This window comes from Ornithorhynchus anatinus, chromosome 1 (assembly GCF_004115215.2).
Source record: "Ornithorhynchus anatinus isolate Pmale09 chromosome 1, mOrnAna1.pri.v4, whole genome shotgun sequence".
NCBI lineage: Eukaryota > Metazoa > Chordata > Mammalia > Monotremata > Ornithorhynchidae > Ornithorhynchus > Ornithorhynchus anatinus.
Window position 1 is genome coordinate 149,495,454 of NC_041728.1, and position 14,879 is coordinate 149,510,332.

General features: G+C 40.2%; 1 protein-coding gene across 1 annotated transcript in view; it reads left to right on the forward strand.

Moving 5' to 3' along the window:
• The first annotated feature begins 7,404 nt into the window (after positions 1-7,404).
• Positions 7,405-14,879, forward strand: part of LOC100074477 (paired box protein Pax-3) — a 101,584-nt gene continuing 94,109 nt past the window's right edge. Inside the window, exon 1 of the mRNA XM_039914468.1 lies at positions 7,405-7,532. Within this exon, the coding sequence (XP_039770402.1) occupies positions 7,405-7,532 (128 nt within the window). The remainder of the gene's footprint in view (positions 7,533-14,879) is intronic.

The following is a 14,879-nucleotide window of genomic DNA, read 5'->3' on the forward strand; positions in this document are numbered from 1 at the left end:
GTATCTAAACTGGGTGTACCCTGCAGAATTGCTCCAAATGATTCCCTATTTAGCTGAAGGAGTGACTACTTCTCCTAAAGTTACTGCTGGTATCATCAGGAGAACTTTAGTCACTGGGAGAATTGTGTTTATTGATAGTGGCCCCGTCCCCAAGCTCATGCTCTCATCGCAATATGCCTGTGTAATACAGTTTAATTAAAAAGCACTGTGGCCCAAAATGGTCCTCTAAATTCTTGAGTGATGCATTTTGCAAAATTTCCCCTCCAATTGCGGCATCACATTCCCTAATCCACAAAAGGATTTGTGCATTCCAAGCGCTTAATACAGTGCTCTGCACATAGTAAGCACTCAATAAATACTATTGAAAGAATGAAAAGGAAGCTTGAATGAGGAAAATTAATTTTTTTCAACAAAACGACAAAATCTTTCAGCCAGAAAGGTTTTTCCCAATTGAGTAATTTTATTCTAAAACTATTATCTGCTGATTATCTTTAAACAAAAATAGATGTTAATTATGGTTTGGGTTAAGGGCTTATTGTGGGTGTCAAGCACTGTGCTAAGCACTGGAGTAGATACAAGATCATCATTTCCCATATGCAGCTCACACTGAGTAGAAGAGGGAACAGATATCGAATCCTCATTTACAGATGAGGGAATTGAGGCACAAAGGCATCAGGTGACTTGCCCAAAGTCACGGAGCAGACAAGTGGCAAAGCCGGGATTAGACCGAGCTTCCCTGACTCCCAAGGCTGGGTTCTTTCCAGTAGGCCACACTGCTTCTCTCTGTGGCAGTTAATTTATGGGGTAAGACTTTCGGCATTAAACACTTTGCACCTTGATCATTGGTGAAGTGAAAAACTTGGCACATTTTTTTCATGGAGGATTGGAGCAGCTTTATATTTTCTTAAATCCTTTTTTGAGACGTGGTGCTTATTTTAGCAATGTGAGAAATTTTATGGAACATAATTTAGCATCTCCTATTAAGGTAAAAATACTAAAAACCCACCCCAAACCAGTAATTTGATTTTATTCCTTTAATCAATCAATCAATCGTATTTACTCAGTGCTTACCATGTGTAAAGCAGTGTACTAAGGACTTGGGAGAGTACAGCACAACAGAGTTAGTAGAGACATTTCCTGCCCTCAATTTACTCACAGTCTAGAGGGAGAGACAGACACTAATATGAATAAATATTTTATAAGTGCTGTGGGACTGAAGGTGGGGTGAATGCCAAATGCAATTCAAATTTCCTACAGTCCATACTGAGTATGAATTTCCCGTGTGGTAACCTGTTCATTCTAATAAGAGAACTTTCCTATTGGAAGGGAACTCAATCTCAGAATGACCAGGCTGAAAATAAGTCATCTGCAGTCCTTAGTGATGGGGATGTCATGCTTCCTTTTATATGTTGGCTGTAAAGTTGGGAAAAATATTTCATTTGTACCAATTGACATTTTACAGAATATTTAAATGAGCAGAGTACTCTTTTAGGTGTTAAAATATCTAATTCTTCCAGAACATTTTCCTGGTGATGCAAGTGATTTTGGGTGTATTTAAAAACAAGACCTGACATTGAGTGGCTTCTGGAAGCAGAGACAAACTAGTTTATTCTATTCCTATTATTTTAGCTTGGCAACCACCAGTAGATACATTTTGGGCATCTGGGTATAAATGGTTGAGACCAAAGAGAGGATCCTGGGATTGGGGATTATTCTAAAGATGAGAGTCTACTACAGCAAGTGTTTGGTTCAGTTTGTAACATGCCATTCTGAAAATGTTCTGATTTGTTCTCAGTCTCATATATCCTTAAAGTTGCCTTTTCCACCTGAAGTCTGTATTTCTTCCTCCTAAAGTTTCTCCAACTACGGAGTTATAGTGAAGTAGGGCTGCAGTATCCCCTTAGCCTATTCACAGTTAATCCAACAATTTCAGCCTTCCAGTTTACCGAACTCTTACTGTTAGAATGTGTGATAATCATCATTCAAATGCCATATGTAGTCTTTAAATCTCTGGAGTTTACCATTCTGCTCCCTTAAACTACATTTCAATTTTTAAATTAATACAAGTCACCCTGATAATCTTTTTTTTTCATTTGCTGTTTTTTTAAACTCTCCAAACTGCTTTAATATTTCCTTGGAGGGCTTTGCCGAGAACATCTGTTGACTTTACACATCTTCATTAATGGTTCCCCTAAGTTAGACTCTAAGTACAAGATTATTTAGGATCATTTCAAGACATTAGCGTTTAAAACCATCTTCTGATCTACTGTTGTGTCTGGGCTTTATAAATCAAGCCTTCTTAAAATATTTATTGATTTTAATATCTGTCTCCCCTGTAAGGACTGTAAACTCCTTGTGGGATGGGATCATATTTACCAATTGCTGTATCATACCCTCTCAAGCACTCATTACCATGCTCTGCACACAGTAAGGACTCAATAGATGCCATTGATTGCTTCTGTGCATTTCACCAGAAACTCTTTTAAAACTCTGTATTCTCTGTACCTGGATTGTGCACACATGGAAATGTGGAGGAAGGTGGGAAAGAAAAGGGCAATTTCACTGGAGAGAGTTTCCTGGGATGGAGAGCTCCTTTACATACGTTTCTCAGGGCTAGAACAGCTTGGCGATTCTGCCACTGGAGTGAAGGTTGTTTTCTTATCCCCATATGCACTGAGCTGACCTATCTCTCAGATAGGTCAGGCTAGGGCACAGCCAGTTTATGCAGCTGTTGAGGCTTAGGAGTCCCAGCAGGCAACCAAATTGGTGGGCTGGAAAGGGCCCCTAGTGAACGGGCAGAAATAGAGAGAAGAGCTGGAAGGCATGTTTGAGTGGTACTTTTTTTTTCCCTCTCGTTGGATTGCAAGATGTTTTTTAGATGCACATTTTTGAGACAAGGGAACTTTGAAATTATCTAGTCTAACCCTCTGCGTAAAGAAGAAAGTGTCCTTTTCATTCTGCATCTTCACTCATGTTGACTTGTATTCGCATGACAGAAACAGGGCTCTTTTTGTGGGTTAAAAAATCACAGGAGCTCTGGGCAAAAAAGGTACTAGAATTTTTGTGGTGAGACCTTGTTTGATGGAAGATCCTGTAAGTTCCTGTTTGGAGGACTTGGTTATTGTAATGAATTCACTTTGAAAATTGTTCCAATATTGAATTCTCCTTTTAATCAGAAAACATCTTCGAAAATTCAAAGGATTTTTTTCCCCATCTTAACTTGGTAACTCATCTGTCCTTCCTATCCTCTTTTTATTTTTGTTATTTAGAGTTTTTTTTAAAATAAATATTTAACTTCAGTTCTCTTGTTATGTTGTTTGTGAGACCATCCAGTTCTCTTGAAATTTAATTAAAAAATGTGCAAAGATAATTTTTTGATAACTGTTTAGAATTAATTCCAATAAATTATCCCTTCAAAGTCATTCTATTGTCTTGAAATTCACTTTTTTGTGAGCAGATTAGGAATTCTGATGGTGGGTAGGAAGAAAATTCAATTTTGATGAGACTAATTATAAGCAAAGTCCAGGCTGAGTTGAGAGATCTCCTGGAAAACACTAAGACTAGATGGAGGTGAAGGGAGAGGTCAGTAGATGAAAGGTTTGATTTAGGGGATCTATTAGCCTTATATGTATTTATTTTTCTCCCAGCCCTGAAGAGAGACTCTATTCCATAAACTACAGTTACGTGTCTGTATAGAAGTCCAAACCAGAAAAGTTCCTTATTTAGGACTCCTTTGAAATCTGAAATGTGGATCCTTTAGGAGGTTAGAAATTGAATATATTAGGTCAGATTTATCAATTAATCATGGAATCACACTCCTAGAAGAAACTGTAGGAGGTCATCTGGTTCAATCTCCTGCCTCGGGAATATGTATAATTAATTTGTCCAGGTCATTCATTCATTCATTCAGTTTTATTTATTGAGCACTTACTGTGTAAAAAACACTATACTAAGTGCTTGGGAGAATACACTACAACAACACACAGACACGTTCCCTTCCCACAGGACAGAGCACAATCCTTTTGAATGCAGGAAACATCTCTTATTCTTCTCTTAAAATTCCATTCACTGTTTAGTATGTGCTTAGAGTGCCTTATAGAACACCAAGTAGGCGCTTAATAAATTCCGATGATGGTGATGTTGGGAGGAGTAAAATTTGTTATTGTGCCGCCCATTGACAATCCTTTAATTTAAAATCACATTAAAGTTTTTATAATTTTATTATTTTTCCTTTGAAAATACACCTCCTCCCTTCCTTCCTGAACCTCCAGTCCAACATGAAAATTTGCCACTCTATCATCAATGGTATTTATTGAGTGCTTACTATATACAGAGCACTGTAGTAGGCACTTAGAAGAAAACAGTATGACAGAGTATTCTAGTCTAGGAACTTTAGCACTGACCATGGGTGGTTTTAAAAGCTTTTTTAAAAATTCTCCAGATGTGGTAGCCTGACCATTTAATTGAGAAGAAATTTGGTGTGCTTAACCAAACTGTTTTGCAGTAATTAAAATCCATTCAGGCTTCCTCATTTTCAGGCTTCCTTATAAAATTCCCTCTTACTAGGGAAGACCCCATTTACCCCTCTAGTTTTCTCTTCTTAAAGCTAACCAATCCAAATCCCTTTAATCCTTCCTCATAGGACACATTTTTATTCACCCTAACCATTTTTGTTACTTTTCCCTGGATTCACTCCAGTTTGGTTCTGGATGGAAATTTTTCAGACTTGAATGTTTTTGACCTGAACCAGGTGGAAGTAAAACTCAAAAGCAAAATTCAGAAGGGATCATTTGTTACCTAGAGGCAGAGAGCATGAAATTCCTGCAAACGGAACCAGCTGAATGTTCCAAACCTCGGCTGCTAGTGTAGCCATGTTTTCTTTATGAATTCATGGCCTGTTGGAGAACTGCATTCAGTAACAAAAGTCCTCAAGAGTCCTTAATCTGAGCTCTAATTCATCCAAGCTTTCAGAAGGATAGGTGGCCTGTAGGTAAATTGGCATCTTGATGTTTATTACAGTGGGACATTATGACTACTACCAAATTTTAGGGGATTATGCTCATTTCACAGAATACACAGATGGTCTCTTTAACAAGATCCTCCCTTCACGTCCTCTCAGTCTGTTTGCCAGTTGGTCCCCTGATATCATGACTACAACTGGGTAATAACATTCTTTACTCTTTACTTCTGTCAAACTGACACACTGTTCACCTCACTTAGCTACCAGAATTGGTTATTGATTTCTTGATGTGAAGAATAGTGCCCTACAGTTGGAAAGAGACCCGAAGAGGTCATCGAACCCATCTTTTGGCCTCCAGGCAAGACCACTTTCAAGTTATATCAGCAATTTGTCTACATTTTTCTTAAAAATCTCCAGAGAATCCTTGGCGGCGAGAACATCAACAGATGGCATAATGTAAATATTGCAACTCAGTAAGAGAACATGATAGAGATCTTTTCATTTTTGTTTTGGAAAAGTTGAAAACGTGTTTTACAATAAAAACACCCTTCTCTCTTCATTTCCTACCTCAGTGTGAGGACAATTCTGTACAGAAATCTAATAATCAGGGAATCGGAATAGAAAGGTGACTTGTGTTTGTGGTTTTTTTCTTTACCTTACATGAGACAAGCACTTATTCTATTTCTTTTTCTGTGCAAACCCAGAGATAAGTGACTCCCGTGAAAACCTGGATTAACTCTAATTTATACCTTGCCCCAGGAGGGTCTGAAGGAATCATTTAGGTCGTGTTAAACAGGGCTGCCCTAAGGGGTTTCTGTAGCGAGCTGAATGGAATCAGGGGGAACCTTTCGGGACAACAAGCCTACGGACAAACTGACCTGCGCCAAGCCTCTAATTATGATATTTTGTCCAGGACTGCATTCACCATTAGTTGTGCAAGAGTGACACACTTTGGTGAGATGGTCCTAAATTTGCAAGGGAAAATATAATTCATTTTGGTGTTACTATGTTGGTCCTGACATGTTTTAATAGCATTTATATTCTGAATTAAAGTAATCAAAGGTATAGAACCACTTATAGATACTTCTCTGCAGTTCATAAATGCTTGAGGATTGTGAACCAAGCAGCTAACAACACCAACAAAGGTAAACAATGAGCTAAGAAATTATCTGTTGAATTTGATCAGGGGTAACAGTCAAATTGTATTATTTGGCTATTTTTTCTTGTTTGGGATTTTTTGGGCCAGAATTATTGTCACAGCTCTTCACTTTTCTAGTGAAGATAAATTTGACTACCAAAGTAGTTTTTTTCATTTTCAGTTATCTTTTTCCAGCTTGGTGAGGTCCCAGATTTCTACCCTTTCTTTATCCCGTGTCTTCATTTAGGGCACTTTTGTAGGAAGAAATAGACTAGTGCACACAGAGTTAATACTTTTCTAATAAAAGAATTGGTATGGGAAGTTACAAAGGAAAAAAAAATGATGTAGGAATCATTTTTTGGGTCTTCAACAAGAAAATGATTCAGAGCTTAGAGAAAATAGAAAGTTCTGAGAATTTCTTATGTGATCATAGAGTGGCTGTAATGTCTCCAACCTAGTTTGCAACAGTTGACAGGATGGTCTTTAGTAGTTCCGTTGGTTGTGATTCTGTGCACTGGACTAAACTTCTTAAGCAAGGATGAGTTGCTGTGATGTGGCTTCCTATCAATCTATCATAGTTATTGAGCACTTACTGGGTGCAGAGCACTGTACTAAGTGCTTGAGAGAGTTCGATATAGCTGAGTTGGTAGACCTGTTCCCTGCCCACAAGGAGCTTAGGGTCTATAGTTTAATACTATGAAGGTACTACCATAGAAAAGTGAGGCAATACCTTCTGAATCCATGATTGACTGCTAGTATGAGGAAGTAATTGTATTTTGCTTTCCTTTCTCAGTGCTTCCCCCCACTGGACCTTGGGTCTTCTTCTGAGTTCACCCAGATTGGCAGCTGGATAATAATAATAATAATAATGATAGTATTTGTTAAGCACTTATTGTGTCCCGAACACTATATTAAGCACTAAGGTAGGTAAAGATAATCCGGTTGGACACAGTCCCTGTCCCTTATGGGGTTCACAATCTTAATCCCCATTTTACAGATGAGGAAACTGAGGCAAAGAGAAGTTAAGTGACTTGCCCAAGGTCACACAGCAGGCAAGAGGCAAAACTGGGATTAGAACCCAGGTTGGGCCAGGGCAGGTGCTTGGGTGACATGCCACCATCAGGGCTTCTTCATAGAGCTTGAAGGAAGGACAAGGCTATCTGCCTTAACACCATCCACACAGACTGGACAATGGTGCTGAGTTTTAGGTTTACATTCAGTGGACCTGTGGCTAACATAAAACATAAAAGTTCAGATGGGAAAAATAACATGAGGGATCTCTTGCTCTGCCATTTTATTTGCTGTCATGAAGAAACACTGGAAGTCAGCCACTGTCAGTTCTTTACTCGAAACTAAAATTTCTATCAGGAGACTCAGCGTATCCTTAGTTCCTTACTGTCAGTGTCAGTCTTTTATAGGAGACATGAGAGGAAGGTAAGAAAAGACATAAGGAAATGATGGAGATTTCTTGAAATGAGTCAGGGATGGAGAAAGGGGGAAGGAGGGAGGAGGGAGCATTAAGGAAAGCAACATGAGTATGCATCAGACTTGTTTTGGGTCTTTTATAGATTCAGTCCCTGTGCAGAACCAGATGTTTTTCCCTAGCTTTATTTCTTCTTGGCTCCTTCCCTCCTTGGTATTACTTCTTTTCCCACTTGGGTAAGTCCTTCTGATTCACCTTCTAGCTTTGTTTCTTCTTGGCTCTCTCTTTTTGGTATTACTTTTCCCACTTGGATAAGTCCTTCTTCTGATTCACCATCTAGGCATTGACTTAAAGTTCACTGATGCTGCGTCATTCCTGCTAATGGAATGAGATAAATTTGCATCCATAGTAATCAATTCAGAGAGGAACTATAGTAATCTATCAATCAATTAGTGAGTCATTGAGCACTTTCTGTGTGCACAACACTTTCTAAGTGCTTGGGAGAGCATTCATTCATTCAATCATATTTATTAAGTGCTTACTGTGTGCAGAGCACTGGACTAAGTGTTCGGAATGTACAATTTGGCAACAGATAGAGACAACCCCTACCCAACAACGGGCTCACAGTTTAGAAGGGGAAGACAGACAACAAAATAAAACAAGTAGACAGGCATCACTACATTCAAAATAGATAAATAGAATTATAGATATATCACATCTATTAATAAAATAAATAGAAAAATATGTGGGGAAAGGGGTAGAGCAGAGGGAGAGAGTAGGGGTGATGGGGAGGGGAGGAGGAGCAGAGGAAAAGGGAGGGCTCAGTCTGGGAGGAGGTGAACTCTCAGTAGGGCTTTGAAGCGGGAAAAGGAGCTAGTTTGGCAGATATAAGGAGGGAGGGCATCCCAAGCCAGAGGTAGGATGTGGGCCAGGGGTCGATGGTGGGACAGGCGAGAATGAGGCACACTGAGGAGGTTAGCGGCAGAGGGGTAGAGTGTGTGGGCTGGGCTGTAGAAGGAGAGAAGGGAGGTGGGGTAGGAGGGAGTAAGGTGATGGAGAATTTGAAGCCAGTAGTGAGGGGTTTTTGCTTGATATTAAGGTTGATAGGCAACCAGTGGAGATTTTTGAGGAGGGGGGTGACATGCCACAGCATTTCTGTAGAAAGATAATCTGGCTCAGATGAGTGAAATACAACATAACTGGTTGACAAATTCCCTGTACACAGTGAGTTTACTCATCTTGGAGCAAATAGCACAGCATGCCTGAGTTTACTGTAAACACAACTTTAGAGTCTCTTGCTTCTCTCAGTTGGTACAACTTGAGACCTATGACTAAGACCATTTTTGTTTCTGGGTGCAGGATCATTGTGATGAGTTAAAGCATTATAATCCTAAAAGATTACAGACTCCTTGAGTAGGGATCTCATCTTCTAAACTTTATTGTACTTTTCACAAGCTTAGTACATTTCTCTGCCCATGTTAGGTTCTCAATAAATATTACTGATTTATTGATAGTCAATAGTTGTGAGCCCTGTCAAATGATTGAGACAACACTGGAAGAGGTTGAGAGTCAGAGATGCAATGTACAGGAAGGATCAGAGTGGGAGAGGTGGAAGACGGGAGAGGGCGGATTACTTGATCCTCATTCAGGGATGCCAAGGAGGGTTAACAGGATTATTTTATAATTAGTCAATCAATCAATCACTCATCTTTATCAAGCACTTACTGTGTATAGAACACTTTACCAAGTGCTTGGGCGGGTAAAACAATAGGGTACACACACAGTCCCTGCCCACAAAGAGTTTACAGTCTAGCACAGTCTTAGGTTGTGAGCTCCCTGAGGGACAGGGACCGTGTCTTATTCCCACTTGTGTATTTTCTCAGTGCTTAGTACAGTGCTCTGCACACAGTAAGCACTTAATAAATGCCATCACTACTTACTAGCACATTTTAGTTTTGGTAAAGTAAAAGTTGGGTTGGCTTTTGCACTTCTTTATGGGGAAGTCTTGTGACCAAATACAGCCTTCACCAGATAGTGCCAAAAGGGTAATTTGTTGAGGAGGGACAGAGGGGAACTGGTAAGGCTTTTAAGGCTTTCCTCTGATATTCTCTGGGGTTTGCTGTGGGCAGCTTGATCTCTTGCCCAGGATTTTACTTATTTTGGGAGCCAGGCAACTGATGTTTCTCCAGCGGCTTGGATAATCTAGTAGAGGGAGGGATGGATGATGGGTCTTTTTTTCATCGTGGCCCTACCTTGAACTTTACAGTGTTAGCTGAGCCTTTTGGAGTTCAAACTTCTTTTCTCCTTTTAGCCCTTTTGAAAACAACCAGTGAAAATATTATTTAGGTATGATCACAGAGGACCTTCTCTATAACATTTCTCTGAGAAGCACTGTGGCCTGTTGGAAAGAGTATGGGTCTAGGAGTCAGAGGACCTGGGTTCTAATCCTAGCTGTCTTATGCCTGCTATGTGAACTTGGGCAAGTCATTTATCATCTTTGAGCCTTGGTTTCCTCAAATATAAAATGAAAATTAAATACCTGTCCTCCCTCTTTCTTTGACTCTCTCTGATCTGAGTATCTTGTGTCTAAAATAGGTTTTAGTACAAATACAGTGACTGGCACATCGTAAACACTTAAATTCCACAATTATCACTATTTCTCTCTTTTCTAAGTGCCCATTTTTGCCCTATGTCATATGGGCTCACGTTTGAGTTAGCATATTTTATACTCACCTGAACAATTGGTGGTATAGTGATGAGCACAAAGCAGACACTTAATAGCGTGGCTCAGTGGAAAGAGCATGGGTTTGGGAGTCAGAGGTTACGGGTTCTAATCCCAGCTCTGCCACTCGTCAGCTGTGTGACTTTGGGCAAGTTACTTAACTTCTCTGTGCCTCAGTTCCCTCATCTGTAAAATGGGGATTAAGACTGTGAGCCCCACGTGGGACAACCTGATCACCTTGTATCCTCCCCCAGAGCTTAGAGCAGTGCTTTGAACATAGTAAGTGCTTAACAAATATCATCATCATCATCATCATATAAACACCATTGCTATTACTACCAACCACATCATCATCATTCATCATCATTAGTCATCATCAATCAATCAATCATATTTATTGAGCCTTGAGTGTGTGCAGAGCATTGTACTAAATTCTTGGGTGAATACAATATAATAACACACATATGCCCTGCCCACAGTGAGCTTACAGCTTGGGGGTGAGGGGAAGGCACTTACTGAGTAACTGCTACATGCAGAACTTGGTTGGAGACACTGGGAACACTCCACTATGAATACACGGCATGAACCCTGCCCTTGAGAAGCTTAAGTCTAATAGGACAGACAGGTGTACATAAATTGCCAAATATATAATGGATCAAAAGAAAGTGTGGATATGAATTATTATAAACAAAATTAAATAGTGAAAATAATATTATCAATTTTAAGATTTATTATGGAAGGCATGCTATAGCCATCAAATTCTCTTGCCTTTGTTCTCTTAATCTGTAACATCTTTGTCCAGAATCTACTGAAGTAAAGTTTAACAGTGGTTGATTTCTGGGATAGATTTTGAAAAACAAATGAAAGACTCACAATAGCAGTATATGAAAACCTTTGTTTGTGCTCTAAACTGTAATTCCCTAAGAATTAGCTGTGCTGAAAATGTATAATCTGGATATATTCAACATTATATTTATATTCATAGGATAAATATTGGAGAATAATGGAGGTAGTATGGCTATTGGAAGGAGAATGGGACTGGGAGTTAGAAGGCCTGGGTTCTAATCCCAGCTCTAGGGGAATTTTAAAGAGCTTACTACATGCCAAGCACTGTACTAAGCACTGGGCTAGATACAATACAACCAGAGCAGACACAATCCCTGGTCCTACATAGACCTCACAGTCTAAGGGTGAGAGAGAACATGTATTTCATACCCATTTTACAAATGAGGAAACTGAGATTCAGAGAAGCTAAGGGCATTGCCCAAGGTCACACAACAGGGGAGTGGGGGACCCAAGATTAGAACTCAGGTCCCCTGATTCGCTGTCCTGAACTCTGTTCACTAGGCCACATTGCATCTCCCTTCCTTCCCTCTTAGATTGGGAGTTAGATTGGAACAGGGTCTGCATCTAGTTGGATTATTTTGAGTACTCTATCGCCAGCCTCACTTTGATTCTGGAAAAGCCCCGAAACCACCCGGGTGGTCGAAGGGGAGAGAAGTCCGGTAAAGAGTAAAGAGTAAAGACTGAGTTACTCTTTATTAGATATGTTGAAGAGGTGACATTTTGTTTCTTGAGTGGGTTTGGAAGAGAGGGTTCTAGGCAACAGCCAGCACCTCAGTTGGTGAGACTTACCTCATGAGTGCAGTGGATGACTTGCCTCCTGTGGAATTATGACAAACAGGAAAATATCTTCAGACAAAATTAGGAAAAACCCATTTGTCCAGTTTGGACATATAAGAGATTGTATATGAGTGAATGTGGGGTGTTGGAATTATCTGTCGTTTCAATGGTCCACTCCATTAATAGCATTATTAATAGAATTCACATTTTTTATACAAAAGCCAGTGGATCTATCTTAGAAAGAGGAGAGTCTCAAGGAGAGGGAGTCCCTAAATATGGAGTTAGAAAAGCTAGGTTTTATTTTTGGCCCCTCTGGTCATTTTGACTTTTAGAGCCTTCACTTCTTTGCCAAAAATATAGAAATAGTATCAGTGCCACCTGCTGTATTACATAATAAGCTGATATGTTTATCAGATAAAGCATGGCATAACATCCAGCCATTAAGGAATAGGAGAGATTTTTTCCCCTGATGAATTTTCCAGGTTCCCTGAGTTTATTGATCAAATTGACTGATTGTTCCACTACACTTTGCCAGTGCCGACAGAGACATAGAGTTATAAGCTCTGCTTATGATCTGCCATGGTGAAAGTTACCAATATAGTTACAAAGTTTCCAAGGTGCTTTTATATTTTTGAAAGAGTTGATCAAAACTTTCAAAATGTTTATTTATGACACTATCAATGGAGGAGAAATCTGACAACAGTTTAAGGATCTGAAAGTAGTTTCGTGCCGTTTATACTCGAAGCTCACGCATCTCCCCTACTGATTGAATTTGTGGCCAAGAACACTGGCCACTATAGAATTCTAGATCTCCCCATGAATGCTGGAAAAACATCAGCCTGGAGTAGCACTTGATGGCTTGTTTCATGTTAGCAGAGAAGCAGCGTGGTCTAGTGGATAGGGACCTCAGCCTGGGTTCTAGTTTTGGCTCTCATACTTGTCTACTGTCTGTCCTTCGGCAAGTCACTTCACTTCTCTGTGCCTCAGTTACCTTATCTGTAAAATGGAGATTAAGACTGTGAACCCTCTGTGGGACAGGGACTATATTCAATCGATTTGTTTTTAACCACCCCGGTGCTAAGAACAGTGCATGACACATGGTAAGTGCTTAACAAATATCACAATTATTATTTATTATTCACTTCAGTGCCATAAATCAATCATTCCCTCAAAAGATAAATCAATGGTATTGAGTGTTTACTATTCATTCATTCAATCGAGGTTTTTTTCTGCTTTGAAAATGACAGTGTGTTTTAGGTGGCTGTGTTAGGGGACTCCAAACTATTGGTGCTTACTTAGTATCTGGGCAAGGCTCAGGAAAAAAAAAATCAATTAATGTTAATGATTCTTTTCTCCCCATCCTCTATAGAGGTTGACTGTCTGAATTGTGGATGATACCCTTCTTCAGAGATCAATCGATCAATCCATCAGTAATATTTATTCAGCACTTAGCATGCCAAGCCCTGTTCTAGGAGGCTTGGGAGGAAAAGAGTTGGTAGATACTGTCTATAAGGAGCTCACAGTCTAGATGGGGAGACATACATTAAAATGAATTACAAATGGGAGAATGAAAGAGTATAAGGATGTATATTTAAGTGCCGTGGGGCTGGGAGAATATCAAGTGCTTAAGGGGAGAATTGTTCACTTAGATGCAGTGAGCAATTACTTCACGACGTGACCTCGGCAGCGTGGGGGTCCGACATAGTTCCTCAACTCCCTGTGTCCTAGAGGAGGTCTGGGTAAGAGTGGGCTACACTCATCTCACTCCAACTATGACAATTTTCCCAACGATTGATTCTGATGCAACTTTTTTTACTGAAGAAAAGGTAGTCGAAGGGGAACTTACTGTTTTCTTGTGGCAGCAGTTTGTGCTTAGACAGTACAAACACTTAAGGTATTTGTTAATTACTTACTATGTTTAAAGCACTATTCTAAGCACTGGGATAAATAGAAGTTAATCAGGAGGCACAGTCCCTGCCCACAGGTGGCTCACAGTCTAAGTAGGAGGAGATGTTAAATCTTCATTTTAAAGATGAGGAAACTGAGGCACAGAGAAGTGAAGTGTCTTGCCTAAGGTCACCCAGGAGGCAAGTGGCAGAGCTGGGATTAGAATCCAGGTCCTCTGACTCCTAGGCCCATGGCCTTTCCATTAGGTCACACTGCCTTCTTTAGCGTGATAAGTGAGATTGCCTTCTGATTCTTCCCCATTTGTTCTCCAACCATCCTGTTCCCAATAACAATGGTATTTGTTAAACACTTAGTAGGTGCCAGGCACTGTACTGGGATGAGATGGATACAAGCAAATGGAGTTGGACACAGTTCCTTGTCCCCGGTGGGGCTCATAGACTCGATCCCCATTTTAGAGATGAGGTAACGGAGGCACAGAGAAGTAAGGTGATTTACCCAAGGTCACCCAGCAGTCGAGTGGCAGAACAGGGTTAGAACACGTGACCTTCTGACTCCCATGTACGTTCTCATAGCCTGTCATTGGGCAGGGATTGTCTCTGTTGCTGAATTGTACATTCCAAGTGCTTAGTACAGTGCTCTGCACATAGTAAGTGCTCAGTAAATACTATTGAATGAATTTCATTAGGCCACGCTGCTTCCCACCATGCTGCTTCCTACTCAGTCCCAAGTCTGAAGGGAGGTGATTGGAAGGCAAAAATGCAGGTTTCACCTTCTCTTCTCCTGCAGAGGCGGATGCTTAATGAGTGGTTCCCTATACATATGGAGGGAGCAGCCTGGTCAAGCAGAAAGAGCAGAGGGTGGGGAGTCAGGAGACTCAGTTTCTAAGTCTCAGCTCTCCCACTGGCCTACTGTGTGACCTTGTGTTAATCAAGTCACCTCCCTGAACCTCAGTTTCCTCATCGATGAAATGGGACAGTGTAGGACAGGGCTCATAATCTTATATTTATGTTGGCTCTTAGCACATAGTAAATGCTTTGTGTGACCTTAGGCAAGTCACTTAACTTCCCTGGGCCTCATTTACCTCATTGGTAAAATGGGGACTAAT